At 40.8% G+C, this 19,631-nt stretch overlaps 1 protein-coding gene across 1 annotated transcript in view; it reads right to left on the bottom strand.

Moving 5' to 3' along the window:
* Positions 1–870: 870 nt before the first annotated feature.
* The window catches only part of ATP7B (ATPase copper transporting beta), a 61,247-nt gene continuing 42,486 nt past the window's right edge, over positions 871–19,631 (bottom strand). Inside the window, 8 exon segments of the mRNA XM_036744382.1 lie at positions 871–2,950; positions 2,953–3,182; positions 3,892–3,961; positions 3,964–3,993; positions 9,395–9,512; positions 9,636–9,839; positions 12,769–12,911; positions 18,141–18,287. Of these exon segments, the coding sequence (XP_036600277.1) occupies positions 2,922–2,950; positions 2,953–3,182; positions 3,892–3,961; positions 3,964–3,993; positions 9,395–9,512; positions 9,636–9,839; positions 12,769–12,911; positions 18,141–18,287 (971 nt within the window). The 3' untranslated portion in view covers positions 871–2,921.

Genomic DNA, 19,631 nt, shown 5'->3' with positions numbered 1-19,631 from the left:
AGTCATATCACTACCATTTTCTGACACCATTCTTCTGAAACCAAAATTCATAAGCACAGAATGTCAGAACCATGAACAGACCTCTAAATTTTTTCAATCATGGAAATAATACTGGGGCTATTTTTGATTTAAAATTTCATAGACTGATGGGATAAAGGATGTTAGGGAAACACTGACATTTCAGTTCACCTCTGTATAGCATCACATGTTGGAGTCTTCTGAATAATACTGAATAGAAGTATTTAGGTAGCAAATTCTCTCCCAAAGAAAATCAAATCTTTAAGGTATCAGGACCTTGATCTTCTGACCCTCTAACCTGACCGCAGGTGCAACATTATTGTGTTGTGTTACTATCTTGCTTGGTGACCTCATCTACTCCCACGGATTCAATTGTCATCTCTCTGTAGATGATTCTCAGATCTATTTACCAACCTCTAACCTCTTGAAAACTAGAGTCTTGCATCTCTAACTGCTTATTGGATATCACGTACTGGATTTAGTCATTAAGCTCAGTATGTCCAAAACTGCATGCGCTGTCTTTCCCCTAAACCCACCCCCCTCTCTTCCAAACTTCCCTCTTACTGCTGAGTCAGTCATATAACATTTATTAAGCACCTATATCAAGCACCGGAGATGCAAAGAATCCTAGTCATGGAGGCATGCAACCTAGGTGTTACTCTCAACTCCTGACTCTCTCTCACCCTGCCATGTCTTATCTGTTGCTAAATCTTATCAATTCTGCCTTTATATCTCTTATTTCTTTTAGAGCCCTAAGGATACTACTGGTGAATCTTTAGGCAAGTATTGCCCTGGACTCACCACATATTACCAAAAGTGTAGCTTCCTATTCCCAAAGAGAATAACAAATAGTTTTGGAAATAGATAAAAAGTAACAACTTTATTTTAAGGTTGCATAAGGTTTCAAAAATAGTAAACATTCCATCAGACCCAAAATAAATCCTTCAACTATTGTGCATTTATGAGGTTTTTTTCCTTTACAATTACATAAATATTTATAAACATGGCATCTGAGGTTTTATAAGCTTTTTAAAAATCAACAGAGTTATCTTCTTCAGGTCATTATTAACTTAGAAAAATGGACTTTTTTTTCTTTTTACTGAGGAAAGCCAATAGAAAAGAAGGAAAACAAAGAAAAGGGTAAAAGGGACAGGTAAGAAAATAGAACTCTGGATTTCAGAGGAAAAAACTCTAGGAAAATAAATAGCCCATAATGTGGAAAAACTAACCTTCCTACAAACAGATGAAAGTGTCTCATTGAACTCCATTCGATATCAGTGCAACTAATATGTATTTATATATAGCACATGTACCCCCAGAAACTAGGGTGTAAAATTTTTTTCATTTAAAAATGTTTTTTGGTGGCAAATATTGATCATTGCTTGAAATAGCACAATATCTATCAGTCATGGCCCCTTTGTCCTCACAAATCCTCCAATCCCACTGTCTAAGGAGTCCACTTACTACTTTAACCAGTGGAGTCTTTCCACCAGCCCACTTCCATATGGTCCCTTCAATTATCAGCTGCAGCAAATTAACTTAGACAATAAACAAGATCCATCTGCCTTCTAGATGTGGATGCCATTTGCAAGTAGCTGATGAATATTAAAAAAATATTTTCATTTGAGAAGGTCCAGTGTTCCCCTCTGACTGTCCAAAAATATTTCCTCCCTTTTTTTTGCAGGGCTAATGTAGGTCTACAGAAGGCCATGAATTACCTGAGGAGGCTTCGATTTACTATGGTTTCCTAAGCAATCCTGTTTGAGTGACTGCTTTCCTCCACAGAAAACACTCCTCATTTCTTCCTCCCCCCCACCACTTGCCAATCACAAACACCTGAATGGCATCTTGTGCTTAGCAAAGGGGCACTGCTGTCCCCTTTTGCTAGGGCCCCACAACCTCCAGGAAAAAGAGTTTTAATCTGCTCTTAAACCTCAGGCTCCAGCAGCAGCTGCTGCTGCAAAACACAACATACCCCATTCCTCCACAGTGAGAAGCAATAAGTGAGGGGCCTTAGGTGATAAAAGCATTTCTCATCACACAAAGATAGATGGCGAGCCATCTGGCACATACGTACGGATGCACCACCTCAGCCAGGAAGTGCACAAGTCAAGTCAGTGTGGAGAAACATCGGAAAGGAAACAGAACAGACCGTAGCAGATACAGGGATTCCAGAGGTAGGGAACAGAGGAGCAAAGGATCATGACCACAAATTAAGGGAATACAAGCATGAGAGCCAGGGTGGGATCCTGGAGAGGGAAATGGGATGGTGGAAAGAGGTGGAGGAGAGAAGAGAATTGAAAAAGAGGTCATATGCTGTAAGAGAATGGCACTTTGAGGTAAACCGTGGTCTTGACATTATGATAACATAAAGACTTGCATTAATGAAAAAATGATATGAAGTTTTTACCTGGACTCTACAGAAAATCTTGGCCAGCTTTTTAGTCCTTATGTGATTTCCCACATTTCACTATTATTATTCATCCCAAACGATAAAAGGGAAACTGTGAGGAACACTGGTTTTCCTCCCCCTTTTTTAGGAGATTTTTTTTTCCTTCTCCAAAAGCAAAGAACTGAAAAAATAGTGGAGGCTGAAGCTTTTCTCCTGTATATTCCAAACCAGTGTTGAAGATGGCTGCCATGGGCTAGAACTCTTTTTCCTAGGACTAAAATTGTTTCTGGGAAAAGCCACAGGTTGCCCTGGTCAAGAACAAGTGTATCAGAATTGCTCCCAATGCCAGAGAAGATTTCAGTTCATCCCAGCAAATGAAAAGTGATGCTACAGTTGTTTAGCCGAGTTGAAGCAAAAGAATTCTTCCCCATCTCCTTCTGTGTATGGGGGAACTCATTGATCCCCTGGCATCCTGATCATGCTGTGAATGTTCTGTGATGGCTGCCACCTTTCAGATGGATTGTTCTTCATCCCGATCAAGTACGACCATTTGTCCCCTCCATCTGCCAGGGTGCTGTGCCGAGACAACCTATCTGATGTCAGGGAGGACAGTGACACTTGGCTGACACAGCTGACCTGATCCCATGAGGTGGCTTTGTTATCCCTTCGCCGGTCATCCATCCCAATGTGAACGCTGATCTGGGACGGGTTAAGGGGTTTCATGTGGCCACGGGCTTGGGCTTCATACTTCTCCATATCTGGTTTCTTGTAACTAGGAAGAGGGAGATAAGGAAAGTCTTATGGAATTTTTCAGCATTTTTTTTTAGCTCTTGTAGACTAAGGAAAATGTTATACCTACCAAAAGACCTTAAACAAGGGTGACCCCAAAATGAAAAGCTAAAAAGACAGTACCAGGGGATTCCCCATTTATGTTATTTTATTTTATTTTTTATTATTTATGACTGTCTTTTGTTTTTACTTTAAAAATGTCTAGCTATACCTCTACTCCCACCTCTCAAGACTTCCTAAGTAACCAGGGAAAGGAAACAGCAGACTGGGTGATCACATCTGATTATATATGCAACATTCCTCACCCAACTCTCCAACAACAGGAGCTACACTTCCTTCCTCTCACTTCTGGGATCTCATTCCCTTTAAAGGAAAAAATGGCTCAACTTGCCAAGGGGCAGGGGTTTTTCTCCTACTTTAAAAATTTCCCAAGCAGTAGGCATCTTTACTGATATCATTTCGATACAACACCCGGCATTTATCGAGTGTTAATCATCACCAGCAGAAGCTTGTTGCTTATGAATAATTTTACAAACAGCACATTCAGCTTCACTGGGGACGCCCTATGGTGGTGACCCTAGACTCCCGAATGAGCCTTCTCAAGACCATAAAAGAAAAGCTGTGCCAGTGCCAGCAGAGTAGCCTTTCTATCCTGGACCTCACACTCTCCTTTTACTCTCTATGGCACTTACCACTTCAGCTGTAGTGAGGCAAGTACAACAGACACGGAGGAGGCGGCCATGGCAGCGGATCCCATCCAGGCTGTAGCACAATGCCAATGGGCATGAACACACCTAGCCAAAAAGAAACACACACGATAAAATTTAGAAACAGACAAAACCAACCTTAGCCTCACATTTAAAGCCCTAGACAATGTGACTCCCACGTGCCTTTCCAGTTGTTTCATATTTCTCTCCTGAGCAAAAATGAGCATTTATTAAGTGCCTACTAAGTGCAAGACACCAGAAAACAAAAAGAGTGAACCAATCCTTACTATCGAGGCTTATGTTCTAAAATTCTACCTTTTGGTTAAAACTGGCCTGATAGCTTTACCACAATCAATCAGTAAACATTCATTAAACACCTACTGCACACCAGGCACTATGTTAAATATTGACAAATACCAAAAGAAGCAAAAGATAGTCCCTGCCCTCAAGGAACTTACAATCTAATAAAAGAAAGTGAAAGTAATCTATACAAAGCAAGCTATAAACAGCATAAATAGGAAATAATCAACAGAGGGAACACACTGGAATTAAGAGGGGCTGAGGAAGACTTCCTTTGGAAGGTGGGATATTAATTGGGAATTAAAGGAAGCAGGGAAGGGGGGGGTGTCAGTAATCAGAACACAAGAGGGAGAGCCCTCCAGGCATGGAGGACAGCCAGAAAAAATGCCTGAAGCTGAGAGATGAGCATCTTGTTTGTGGAACAGTTAGGAGACCAGTCACTGGTTGAAGAGTACATAGTGGGGTGTAGTGTCAGGGTATGACAATCTCATCTTCCTCCTCTGTACTTTGACCAGGTGGTCCAGATGGCTCTGGAGTAGAGAGTGAGGCTGGTGACTTTGCACAGCCCTGCCTCACTTAAATCCAATTCACTTGCAAGTCAATACGCACCTCGATGTCCTTGGTCCTCTTCAGAATGAATGACAAACAACAATCTCTGAGTAGTAGTACTGCCCCGCTGGGGGACCCGACATGGCCAGTTTCACATTGGGCAATTGCTGCTCCTTCCCTCCCTCCTTCCTTCCCTCTCTCCCTCCCTCCTTCCCTCTCTCCCTCCCTCCTTCCCTCTCTCCCTCCCTCCCTCCCTCTCTCCCTCCCTCCTTCCCTCCTCTCCCATTGGGAATCATACCTTCACCTGTGGGTGCTCTACCCAAAGGAACAAAAATTTTGATCACCTGCAAGATATCTTGGGGTTAGTATGGGCTAGATCTTTTTCCTTTCCTACTATGTTACTCTACCATTTTAAAAAACTGAGACAATTGACTCTTTTGCCCCATGTAGTCCTCATTAATGATTTACTAAAATACAGCAATGGACAAAACCAGGCTTTGATAAAGCCCTTCGGGATTCAATGGAGCTACTTGAGTATGCCTTAAACCCAAATCACTCCAGCTCTTACTGACTGGCCAACAAAAGAACCCAGCCCAAGCCTCACTTGGTCATGGTTAGGTTTTGATAGCTCAAAGTGAGTGTAAACAGCAATTGTTTGGATTCTGGCCAGAAACCCTGAGGATCTTCCCCCTCCCAGATTGATTTTTTTTCTTTCTGGAGTAGGTAAGAGGCCATTTTTTGGCCCTCCTTGTTTCTTACTTAGCCTTAAATCACCAGTTTGGCTGTGCCTCAGACAAACTGAGACCTGTTAAAGACACCTACGCTTAGAAAGGCCAAGGTCTCCCACTGTGTCCAGGGCATCTCCGGTCATCCTAATCTATGTGTCACTGGAACCAGATGGCTCTGGGGAAGAGCCTCACTTAAATCCAATCCCCTTGCAAGTCAGATATCACCTTCCTGATGTCATTGGTCATCAAAGAGTGAAGGACAAACAACAACAATTCTTGTGTGGGGATCATATAATCCAGTCCTCGTCTCTGAGAGTCCCAAGCTTCCTTCACAGAGCAGCCTGAGGCCTTTCATGATCCCCACTCCAGTTCCTAGCGCTCCTGAAGTTATTTTGTGGATATTTATCAGTTGGCTTGCCTGTGTGTAGGCTGTCTTCCTCCAGTAGACTGTCAACTCCTCGAGGCGAGGGACTGTTCTGTTTTAGACTTTGTTTCCCTAGTGCCTTGCACCCAGGAGGTGCTTAATAAGTGTTTGTTGAATTTAATTACTCAGCCCTTAAGGAAGCCAAAAGGAGAGTGTGTCCTGCACAACAAGCAATGCCAGGACTACTTTTGGTTGTCCTAACTCAGGCAAAAAGTCTACCCTTTCTTCCTACTGGTGTTCTCCCAGTGGTGCCACCAAGCTGTGAATCACGGACCACCATGACAGAAAGAGAATCCAAATTGTGAGTGACCAGAAGGCAAGGGAGAGATGGAGAGTAGGGGGGCAGGCTGCCCCAAGACATGGCATAAAATAAAATTGTCCAGCAGATTTGTGATTGGCAAGGTTTGTTGGTCCTGCCTTCAAATGGAGAACCAGGAGAGCTCCTGAGTGCTGTGCATGTTAAAAGGCCGCAGAGGCAGTCCTCCAGCCTGCCAGGGAGATCTGGTGGGGAGGATTTGTGCAAGGGAACAAACATCATGGGTGAAGGAGTGAGAGGGTATGCAGAATTGTGTCTGCACCATCTGGCAGAGAACCCCCATCTATGTAAATCACAGAAGCAACAACAACAGTCAACAAGATCCTTACCCATGAGGCTTCACCTGGGAGATGGGAGTCTACTGTTTTACATGTTTCTCTCTCCCTCTTCTCTCCTCCGCTCCCACTTTTATTGTTGTTTGGTCATTTCGGTCATGTCTGAGTCTTTGTGACCCCCATATAGGATTTTCTTGGCAGACATGCTGGAGTGGTTTTGCCATCTCCTTCTCCAGTTCAATTTTACAGATGAGGAAACTGAGGCAAACTGGGTTAAGCAACTTGCCCAGGGTCACACAGCTGGGAAGCATGTGAGGCCAGAATTGAACTCAAGAAGATGAGTCTTCCTGACTCCAGTCCTGGCACTCTATGCACTGTGCCATCTAGCCACCCTCCCTCTGCAGCCTCCACCCCCTCCCTTAGCACTGTCAAAATCATCTCCAGCGTTTCTCCACTGAGTGCTCACTGGGCACAAGACACTTTTAGAATGAAACAATTCAACTGTACGTTTTCAAAGCTAGAGAGCATGAAATTGTGGAATTGTAAAAGAGACTTAATGCTCCTTAATGATCCCATCTGCTCGGCTCCTCCTGAAACTGGTCAGCATATGGCATTGTAAGGTTTAGGACAATTTTATAGATGTATATAACTTATCAAGGCATTTGGGGAGAGCTGGGGAAAGGGAAGTGAAACCCTGGAATGGAGCATGGTACAGGGAAAAGCAATTCTGATCCTGAGTCGAGAGGTCCTGGGTTCAAATCCTGCCTTGGATACCACTTCACAACTTCCCTGGCCTCTGCTTCCTCATCCATAAAATGAGGGAGGGTTGCATTAGATGACCTCTAGGGCCCCTTGAAGCTCTCCATCTATGATTGTAAGTAGCAGACATGATCAGAAAAAAAAAATAGGGAAAGGTTACATTAACACAGGAGAGGGGGTGTTTTATATTTACAGGTCACTCCTGAATCCTACTTTGGTGCTGCATCCCATGTTGAGAATTCTCAAAGGCCATGCCTACACTGCACAAATTCTGGCACGTCCTTTCAGATGAAGGCTTCAATACTCATGAATTGCATGGTCTTTATAGAATATAAACTACTTGAGGTCAGGCTTATCTCCTTTGTGTACTTGTATCTATAATCTCTAGCACATAGCAGGCATTCAAGAAATGCTTGTCAGTCTACTGTTCAGAACTCTCCCAGCTAGTTATATAGAGGCTCCCCACTAGAGGGTGAGTCTGCAGGGGATGAATGTTTTCACCCAAGGACATCAAAGCATTTTATTTAACAGAAACAAGGGGCTTGGTCACAACATGGTACAGAATGGGGAAACAAAGATGGGTGAAATGAGCTGTCCACACAAGCGCCTGGCTCTTTATCAGACTGAAAGGTACTGGAGGTGAAAGCAAGCTTGCCATTCTGAGAGGAGGAGATAGTTCTACTGCCCCACTAAATGAATGCTGGTGAGAGCACTAATCCCTGTTATGTGAGCCACCTGTAATCACAAAGAGAGAGAGAGAGACCAAAGATGGAAAAGTCATTTTCAGAGATTTCATCCTTCTTCTCAGTCGCAGTGTGAGCCTTTCTCTACATTATATGTCCCAGTCCTATTCCTCAGTTTCCTCAGCTGTAAAAGGGAGATGATAATGACACGTACCTCCCAGGGTGCTTGTGAACATAAAATGAGATCATCTGTAGAATGCTTTGAAAACCTTAAAGCACTATGTAAGTGCTATCCATAGCAATACTAGCTTTCTGACTAGAAGTTTCAGAGGGAGTAGGGAGGGAAGGAGATGCTTGAGCTAGGTGTTAAAGACTTCAGACACCGGGCTTCATCTTGATAAGATCTAAAGGGAGAGCTGGATCTTCAGATTGAGAGAGATGTGGGAGAGATAGAGAAGGGTGTTGACGCAGGGAGATAAGAGCCGGGCAAGGGAGGACAAAGATACTCTGATATTTGCAAGATGTGCAGATATTCCCTCTCAGATCACAGACTGCACACCCTCCATACAGTACCAAATGTGGCAGAAGGAAAGCTGGACTTGGAGGGTGGGTTTGGGTCCTGGTTCTGCCTGACCTCGGGCAATTCATTTAACCTTTCTTTCCCTGCTTCCTCATTTGCAAAAATGGAGCTAATATAATATCCGCCCTACCTTAAAGTGAGTCAAGTCTTAAAGTTCTATAAAAATGGCAGCTATTATACTGCCTGATTTGCTAGGGGCCTTTCTCATGAGAACGTAAAGATAGTGTGGTTCCTTCTTTCACACCCCTACCCTGGGAAAAAGAAAGCTGTCCCTCCCACTTTCATGGGCAGTGCAGGTAAACAGTGTTCATTTTTTTTTTTCTGGTTAAAATGTTCTATGATCCTGTTGGTATCTCAAAGTTTTCTGTCTCAGGAAACCCCATTCTCCCCGTTGGTGGACAGATCCTAGTAATAGTTTCCTATCTATCTCCCAAAAATATAGATAAAGAAATGCGTGATATAGCTCTCTCTCTCTCTTTCTCTCTCTCTCTCTCTCTCTCTCTTTCTCTCTCTCTCTCTCTCTCTCTTTCTCCATCAGGGTTACCCTCCAAGGCACAGCTCATCTCTAACTCATAAAAATTAAACCAATATAATTCTTCTTTACAATTTGACTATTATGTAAATAAGTTCAATGTGAAGGTATATGTAGAACCCATAACAGATAACATGCTGTCTTAGGGAGGAGGGGGGAAGAGGAGGCAGGGGAGAAAATTTGGACCTCAAAAACTGGTGGAACTGAGTGTTGTAAACTAAAAATAAAAAAATAAATTAAAAAAAATTAAACCAAGGAAGTTCCTCTACTCCTTCTTCTTTGGAGTCAGGAGCCAACTTGATGAACATCTTTGCAACAAATCAGTTGCAAATCACTACCAACCTGCTGCGATGGGTATCCCAAGTAGGTTATAAATTAAGGCCAACACCAGATTCATTCGTATTCTCCGGACAATCCTCTTGGAAAGATGAATACTAGCAACCACATCTAGCAAATCGTTCTGAAACACAAGAACATATTGTAACTCAGGAAGCCATCCTGAGTTAACTATGCCCTCCTCCCATCCCACTTCCTTCCCCAAGTTAGGAAGAAAAAGAAGCCCAGAAGATGGATCCAAGCTCACCCTGATGAGGACGACATCGGCGGCTTCAATAGCTACATCTGTCCCCGTCCCAATGGCAATACCGACATCAGCCCTCGCCAAGGCAGGAGAGTCATTCACTCCATCTCCTACCATAGCCACTTTCTTCCCTTGGTTTTGAAGCTCCTGGACTTTGGCCACCTTGTGAGAGGGGAGGACCTCTGCAAAAACTTTGCTAATGCCCACCTGTAAAGGAGAGAAAATCATAGTGTGGTACCGTATGGCCGACAACAGCCCTCAGAAGCCCAGGGTCTCCGTTCCTTCCTCTTGCAAAAAGAACATGCGTCCTGAAAGGTGACCAGTAGAGGTGGGCTGCACTGGGGAAGATAAAAGAATACTGTCCTCGCACCTTGACCATCTATTTCAGATCTAGGAGGACTGAGAGAGCAGAATGGCTAGTAAGGCAATGTGGTACAGTGGAAAGAGGGCGGACCTTGGGAAACTCCTCTAACTTTTCTGAGCCTTAGTTTCCTCAACTTTAAAATGGGGATGATAATGATACCTCTACCACTTACCCCACAGGGCTGATGCAAAGAAAGCATTATACCTCTCAAGGCACCACATAAATATGGATTGTAATTATCCTATCATCAAGGGAGCAAGTGGAAATTGATAGAAGTATCAGAATTAAGTAATAAAGTACGCACTTAGGCTGCTTGAGGAAGATCACAGAATCAGACTTTTAGAACTAAAAGAGACCATAGAGACCTCCAATAGAGTACAAGCTCTTTGAGGGCACGGACTGTTTCCCTCCTGTCATTGTGTCTCCAGTATTTAGCACAGTACCTGGAATATAGTGCATACTTAATGACTGTTCATTGATGGGGATAATTTACTGTTGTGGCTCCAATCTGAGGCAGTAGTTATTAAAAGAGGGTCCACGTACTCCTGCATACATCAGGTATTGCTGCCTTGTCAGCAAGTATACACTCAATAACTTGTACCAAGAATACTTTTCCTACCACAAGTTTTATTAATGGAATTTATCTGACATCAAAAAAGCTTCCTCATATTGAAAGGCTGGGAACTGCTGATTAATTCCAACCCATTCCTTTTATGGAGGAGGAGACGAGTGACCTGCCCTAAACCACACAGGGAGGTAGTGGCAGAGGTGGAGAACAAAGCAGATCTCTCTTTGAACTCCCATTCTAGAGCTCGGTCACAGCCATTACTTCTAGCTAAGCTTCTCAGGCAAACATCAGCTGGTGAGGAAGCACTATCACTTCCACCTCTGCTTTCCGGAATCTGTGCTCAAGAGCCCGAGATTTAAGGAAGCGTAACCAGAGAATCGCCGTCAGGTATCCCCAATCCATAAGACCCCCTCCCATACAAATTCCCATGTCCTGAGCTCCAGCCAACCTCTGGAAAGCAAGAAGTAATGATGCCTGCATGCAAATAAATTTAAATTATGAATTACATGGCATGAGGACATCTGTATTTACTGATACTTTCTTCATCAGTTGTTGCTAAAGATAAGCCCATTTTTAAAAGCACAAGGTCATGTACAGTTATGGTCAGAGTTGTCCTCAGGAAACACTGGCCATCTCATCTCTAGGGCCCCCAATCTTTATTTTCAGCCTCCCTTTTCTGGCACGACAATATGGAGTTAGAGGATGAAGACCTGGCTTTGCTATTGCTTCCCTGAGGGACCTTCGACAGGAACCAACTTCTCTACACCTTAGTTTCCATATTAGTAAAATGAGGGTGTGGGAGTCTACAGTCTCTAAATCCTAGGATACTGTGAGGTTTTGATATGCTCCCTGTATTCCCTATCCCCCCCTCCACCAGCCCATGTCTCATGTGCTGAATTTCTTTTCCTTCTTTCTAATTATCAAAGTCTGCTTACAACTACGTGATAAAGGTAATACCTAACATGTTTCTCCAATACTGGAAAATGATGACAACTTGGGAAAACCACAACCTCTGCAATCTTCAGTTTCCTCATCAGTGAGAGGTTGGGGATGAACTGAGTCGGAGGTTCTTAACCCAGGGTCTGGGTTCATGGACAGATTTCAGGGGGTCTGTGAACTTGGATGGGAAAAATGACATCTTTATTTTCACTAACCTCTAATTGAAATTCATGATTTCCTTCCATTCTTTAAAAACATTACTCTGAGCAGAGGCAACAATAGAGATAGCTTAATAAAGGTTTGTTGAATGGTTTTCCTGGAGTTACATTTATTTTTAATGAACTTTTCATAATGATGTATTCATTGTGTGCTTGTTTTCTTCCTTCTTACTGAACTCTGCTTCAATTCCTACAAATCTCTGCATGTTTCTCTGAATTCTTGATTCCTTATTGTACAATAATATCCCATTACATTTACATACCTTAGCTTTGAAAGCCATTTCCCAATCGATAAGTACCTTTCTGCTTCTAGTTTTTTGCTACCACAAAAGATACTGCTACAAATAATTGGGCATAGAGCAGATTTGGCTTCTGTCTTTGATTCCTTAAGGGTATATGCCCTTTAGTGCAATAGTGAGGCTGAAGGGTCTGGACAGTTTAGTCGCTGGCTTAATTCCAAAACTAAATCCAGAACTGTAAGACCCCTTCACAGCTCCATCAGCACAAGAATATGAAAAGCAAGATTAATTACATAGCTAGTAAGTGGTAGAGAGAGAATTCAAACCCAGGGGTCTTGTTTCCTTGGTTCACACTCAGATTCAAGCAAAGATGCTGAGCCAGAAAAGCATCTTCCTTTGAAATGTTACCTTTCTTTTCTTTTTTTAAGCAAATAAGGAAACACACACAGAAAAGATGGAGTTGTTTTTCATTCCAAGGTCAGGTTGATAAAGACCAATACAAAACATGCAAGGTCAGGAGAGGCCTAGAAAGAGTCCCAGCTTTTGAGTCAGCAGACCGGGTTCAAATGCTAGTTCTGACATTTACTGTCTGTGTCTGTGGTGAAAATGAAGATAACAATACATGCCACCCAAGGACCTAAGTTTCCTCACAAAGGAGGTGGCTTGCCTGATCTCAAAGGACCCCTTGACCCTGAATCCTAGGATATTGTGACACATGGGGCCAAAGGCAGCCAGCCATAGGAATCATTAACGGACTCCCAAGGAGAATACATGACAACCCACAAACCAAACACAGCCACCAGCAGACCTGTGTGGCGATGGCTTTTGCAGTTTTCCTGTTGTCCCCCGTTATCAGAACCACATCCACACCCATACTTTTGAGGGTATGGACAGCCAGGGCTGCCTCTTGCTTGACGGAATCTGCTATGGCCACCATCCCACAGAGCACACCTGGGAAGAAAAGAGTCTTAGTTAAATAACCACAGAAAGCAAAGCAAAACAAAAGGAGAGCAGACAAAAAGGGGTTAGTTAGCTCATGCCCTCTTGTCACTTCCTAAAGTATACACAGGTGTCCCCAAAGTTTTAGTGTCACTTTAAGCTTTAATAGCTTTAAAAGAGTTGTTCGAATAGTTTTTAATAACTTTAAGTCCTGGCAGCATCTTATATTTTCCCAGAGCGGATTTTATATGATTTTTTTTTGTAAATGAAAATGGTAGTCAGCATGTGTGAGTAAGCCTCTGCTTCAGGTTTGGCCAATAATACTGCCCATAGCAGCCAGGTTATAGTGGCTCTCTTCTCTGTCCAAAGATAATTTTCTTCTATCATAAAAAAGCAACAAGCTTTAATCAATCAGTAAACATGAATTAAGTACATGCTATGTGCCAGGCATTATGCTAAGCACTGGGGAAACAAAAAAGGAAAAAAAATAACAGAGGCCCTACTGTTAAAGAGCTTGTACTCTAATGGGGAAGAGCACATGTAAACAAACATATGCAAACAGGCTATCTACAAGATAAACAGAAAATAATTCAGAGAGAGAAGACACTAGAATTGAGAGGGCTTGGAAAAGGCTTCCTGTAAAAGACGGAATTTTAGTGGGGACTTGAAGGAAGTCAGTAGAGAGAGAGAGAGAGCACTCCAGGTGTGGAAGATTTGTGGCTCCCCACCCACTAGCTTATACATTTATACATGCCTAGCACAGTTTTCCAATGCTAGGTTTTCTTTAAGACTCAGGTGAAGTACCATCTCCTCCAGAAGGCATTTCCTGATCATCTCCTTCTCCCATTCCAGTTGCTGGTGCCATCCATTCTAAGGCTGCCTTCCATCTACTCTGTATTTATCTTGTATGTTCTTATTTATAGAATATAAGCTCCTCAAGGGAAAGGGCTATGTTTGCTTTTTCTTTGTATCTCTAGCTCTTTACATAGTACCCAGCTCATACAGTAAGTACCTAAAAGATGCCTGCTGGTTGATTGACTAATGAAAAATTGAGGCATATAAATGGGAGGACTGGATTGGGGATCGAGGGTAGAGAGGAGGTACAGGGAGCAGGACTTCTCTAATTACATGGATCATAAACAACAAGGTCTAGCCAGCTGGGAAGGAAGATAACTTGAAAGAAGAAATGGCATTGAAACAAGGCAGAAAAGAACAAAATGGGTAACGGGAAAACACTTATTTGGCCAAAGCCAAAGGAAAATGGAATGAGTAAAAGGAATGAATATAGACTAATGTAGGCCAAAGAGTTGAGTGTGAGACACAGAGAAAAATGAAACTAATAGATAGTTTTAAAGAGAAGAAACTCAGAGTAGAATCCTGACAAGGTGGTTCTGAGGGGAAGATCTGAGAAAAGGGAAAAAGAGGAGATGACAAAGAGAAACAGAATTTCTTAAGGCTTTGAAAGAAAAAAAAGATAAGTTATAATTTGTCTGTTAAATTTTAGGTATAAGGTATAACTTACTTTATAAAATACACATGTTCCTGAAATCAATTTTTGTAAACTGAATCATCAAGCGTCTTAGGGGAGCTTACTATTTAAAGGATTTTGCAATGAACATCTTTTAGAAGCAAAGGATCTGTACTTTATAAATACAAGTCTTCATATATTGGGCTCTTTTGAAGCAATTTTAGCCTAGAAGAAGACAGGCTATGATTATAATATGATGCCCATTTAGCTGGGAATGATCGGATGAAGGAAAAAGAGTGGGAATCAGAGGTTTAAAAATAGGATGACCAATGTCTCTAAAACAGAAATTTGGCTATGGCAACAACATATGAAAGGAAGGAAATGAAGATAGTCTTGTAGAATAGAAAAATACTGTAAATACAGTATAACTATACTTCTAGTCATAGCATAACAATAGTTCAGTAAAATATTTGACCGAGTCTCTTTTGTGCTATGTTTGTGGATGAAATGGAGATGTGGGCTAGCCAAGAGTACAAAAGAATACTACTGAGAATTAGCTACATGACCATACCCAAAGAGTAGTTAGTTACTAATGCCATGATGAGAAGAGGCTGAGAGGTAGGAGGAGGTATATCCTGAAATGTCCCATTTTTGCCAAATGTGAAAAAATGCACCTTTGAAAAATCAGTAAGGGGAGCACTAAACTAAATTAAAATGATGGTTCTGGCCAGGGGCATGCTAGTAAATATTTAACAAGTGGCTCAGGGTGGAGGGGAGTGGGGGGACGGGGAAGGGGAATGTGTGTACAACATACTTTTAAACTTAATCTGCATTAACATTTTCTCCATCACTTTCTGAAGCTCAGACAATAAATAGAGCAATAAATCAAGCCCTGCTTGATTTATTTAATCAATATTTAATCTGCTGAGTTCCAAGGTATAAATGGTCACACTGAAAATTCAGCAATTGGTTATCACAAGTCAGTGTAAGCTGCACTCCCGGATTTGACACAGCTCCCTGGCCTGAGCAACCTTAAAGTCTTTAAAAGACACGGCACTCAAAATAATGAAAACAGCTGCAAGACTCTATAACACAGATCAGACTCATACAAAGCCCCCAAATTCCCTCTGAAAGTACACAGAACCTGGCCCTAACACAAAGTCCCAGTTTGGGAAATGAGGCTGGAAGAATGCATCAACAACAACCAAAAAGACACCAGTAACAAAGAGGCATTATAAAGCCACAGGTGCTTTAAGGTTTGCAAAGCACTTTGTATATATATCACCTCATTTGAGCCTTAGAATATTTCTGCCAGGAACACAGAGCTGGTTGAATATTGAGAAAACTATAAACAAATTAGACCCTATTTAAAAACAACAAAATCAAGAGATGCAGAAAAAGCTTTTGATAAAATAACCTATCTCTGCTAAAAACACTAAAAAGCATAAGAATAAATGGGAAGTACTATCTATCTGAAACTAAGAAGCTAGGATTATACATAATGGGGATCTTTCCAATAAGAACACGAGTAAAGCAAGGATGTCCATTTTTTAAAATAAAGTTTTAGAAATGCAAGCTGTAACAAGAAAAAAAAGGAATTGAGGGAATATAGGAAAGATGAAACAAAATGATAGTTTTATAGTTAATATGAGAATCATAGAGAGATAACTAAAATTAATCAAAACAATTCCAGCAAAGTTAAAGGATGTAAAAATTCACTAAAATCATCAGTATTTCTGTATTTTACCAACAATGCCCAGGAGGAGAGACAGAAAGAGAAATTCCATTTAAAATAACTACAGGGGCAGCTAGGAGGCTCAGTGAGTAGAGCACCGGCCCTGGAATCGAGGACCTGAGTTCAAATCCAGGCTCACACACTTGACACATTTACTAGCTGTGTGACCTTGGGCAAGTCACTTAACCCCAACTGCCCTGCCAAAAAAAAAAAAAAAAAACAAAAAACTACAGACTGTATAAAATATATTATCAAATGCTTATCAAGAAAACACAGTAACTATATGACTTTAAAAAAAAACATCTTATAGAGATAAGACCTACATAACTAGAGAAATACTGATTCATCATGGGTAGATTGATCCAATATAATAAAAATGACATTACTATCTAAATTAATCAGTGCCATACCAATCAAACTACCAAAGGATTACTTTATAGAATTGGGAAAAAATAATAAGTAAATTCAACGAAAGGAAGAGTCTCAAGAAAAACCATTTTTCAAAAAAATGGAAAGGAAGGTGGTCTAGCAATATGACATCTCAAACTATACTACATTGAAGTAATAAATAAAATGATTTGGGACTACTTAAAAAATGGAAAGGCCAAATAGTAGAACAGACTAGGTACACAACACAGAAGCAAAAAAATACTGTGGCATGGCATGGGATAAACACAATGGAGTAAGAGCTGGCTATCTCAATATGTGTCATTAACTATTGGCAAAATGAGATATCAGTCTGGCAGAAACTAATTTTGGAGCAGACCAACACCTCACACATGGATATAGGACAGACATAAAAGGTCACATAAAAAACAAATTAGAGGAACAAGGAAAAAATTGCTATTTACAACTATCGATAGAGTTAGTTTATAACCAAACAAAAGATAGAGAGGATCACAGAAGATAAAATATACAATTTTGATTACATGAAATAAAAAAAAATTGCAGACAAAAACAATGCAGTCAAAGCTAGAAGTGAAACAGTTACCTAGGGGAAAAAAATCTTTGCAATTAAGTTTCTTTTATAAAGATGTGATTTTTGAGATGTACAAGGAACTGATTCAAATTTACAAAAAGAAAAGCCGTTCCCCAACTGATAGGTAGTCAAAGGTTAGAAACAGGCAGTTTTCAAGCGATAAAATATCCAAGCTAGCAACAGTTACATGAAAAAAATGCTCCAAATCATAAATAGCGAAATGCAAATCAAAGCAACTCTCAGGTTTGCCATCAAATTGGCAAAGATAACAAAAAAAATGAAAATGTTGGAGAGGCTGAATGAAAACAGACAGAACTATGAATTAGTTTGGTGATTTGGGAAAGTAACTCAAAATTATGTTCAGAAAGTCATTAAACTGTATATACCTTTTGATCAAGTAATATCACTAATAGGCCCCAAAGAGATTAACAAAGGAAAGAAGGAAAAGGACCCATATGTACATAAATTTTTACAGAAGCTCTTTTTTAGTAGTAGTAAAAACTGCAAACCAAAAAGGTACCCATCAATTGGGAAATAGTTGAAGAAATTATGGTATATGAATGTAATGGAATATTATTTCACAATCATTGCAGTAACAATCTTGATTGCAGAGGACTTTTGTTGAAGCAGGTCATCTACCTCATAAGAGAGAGGTGATGGACCCAGGATGTAGAATGAGATAAACTTTTGGACCTGGCCAATGCAAGAATTTGTTTTGCTCAATCACACATATTTGTTACAAGCATTTTTTTGTTTGTTTTTAATTGGTGGGAAGACAAGGGAAGAGGAAATAAATGCTTGTTAAATGAAAATTAAGTAAAATAAAAGTTCAAAATAAGGATAGATTTTTGGCACTAATGCTTTTTAAAAACAACGTGCTAAATGTGCTAAAGCTTCGTGCTGTTGTGAATATAAGCAGATTGCTAACAACCAAGATCAGGCAGGGGTGATTTTGGTGGCAGGGATGGGAAAGGATAAATTAGTAACTTTGACTCAGAGAATACAGCACACACAAGAAACAGACATCACCCTATGGAGTGGACTGAGGAGATGACTTACCATCAATAGCCACCAATATTGCGGTCTGCCCCTTCATTTCATGGCCTGTCATAGCATCGCTGACGTCAGCAGATATAGTTAAACCATTTCGTCGCATCCATTCCCGGTTCCCAATCAGCACAGAGTAGGTCTGGGGCACTGCTGCACCTGTCCAATAGAATGTACATTGGGCCATTAGATACAAACAAAGCCCAGTCTATATCACAAGAGAGGGCTAAAAAACAAGCTATAAGATCCCCACATTTAACTATCCTGGAAAAGAGTTAGCCAGTAATTTCTATCCCCCCACAATAATATTGCTTATAGAAAGGGTAGAAAGGAAAATATAATGTGTAATACATACACATCACAGGCATGTACCAGGCAGAGACTTCTGACGACACGCAGTACATTCACGCAAAGATTCCAACAGGGACCATCTTTAGCCTCATTTTATATCCCCAGTACTGGGCTTGACACAATGCCTGGCATATCATAGGCACTTAATAAATATTTGCTGACTGACTATTTCTTGTAACACTTTATAGTTCTAATTCTATTTCAGACACTTACTAGCCATGAGACAAGTCATTAAACCTTTTTTAGTCTCAGTTTCCTTATCTGTAAAAAGGGGAAAATAATAGCACCTCCTTCACAAGAGTTGTTGAGGGGATCAAATGAGATGTACAGGGCTATATAATTGCTAGCTATGATTGCTATAATATCTTTTGTCTGCCTTTAGCAATAATAGCTGCTTCTTTTATCGCATGGACCCCTTTGGCAGTCTGGTGACATTTATGAACCCCTTTCTCAGAATATCTTTAAATGAATGAAGTACATGAGATTATAGAAAGGAACTAAATATATTGAGATGTAGTTGCCAAAAAAAAATTTTTTTTTAATAAAACAAGTTCACAGACTCTAGGTTAAGTATCCCTATTAATATCATGTCTAATGACTTTCTTAGTACCAAACACAATGATTCTTTTCAATACTACAACACAGTCTGTCTTGACGCAAGTTTCCCCTAAAGAATCTGCAAGCCATCATATACTTTATGGTCATTCTTTACTGGTACCTGAATAACCTCATTCTACTGGAGTAACCCCAATTTTTAAGTACCCAGATCCATAGTACATAGTATAGCATCTTGCGTACAGCAGGTACCTTAGCAAACGCTTGCTGAATTTAGCTGAATTCATCATGCCAATCTCTGAAGTGCCAATTTTCAAGAAGAGCCATTTTAGCTTAGGACCATTTCTATTATCTCCCCTAGAAAGGTCAACCTGGAGCTCCATTTTTTGCCAGAGAGTATCTAGTTGTATATAGCGATTAATACCATAACCCAAATCTTCTGTCACGTCCAGAATAGGTATAAAACTGTCATGGATTTAAGGTATTTGCTTATTTCCATGTTTTCAAATCAGAGATACTTGAGTTTTCAGTCTTCAGCTGCCAACTTTCTCATGATCAGTGGTGGTATAACACCCGCTAAGAGGCATAAACTAGATT

This window comes from Trichosurus vulpecula, chromosome 2, assembly GCF_011100635.1.
Source record: "Trichosurus vulpecula isolate mTriVul1 chromosome 2, mTriVul1.pri, whole genome shotgun sequence".
NCBI classification, from domain to species: domain Eukaryota; kingdom Metazoa; phylum Chordata; class Mammalia; order Diprotodontia; family Phalangeridae; genus Trichosurus; species Trichosurus vulpecula.
This window is presented reverse-complemented; position numbering and strand designations above follow the sequence as displayed.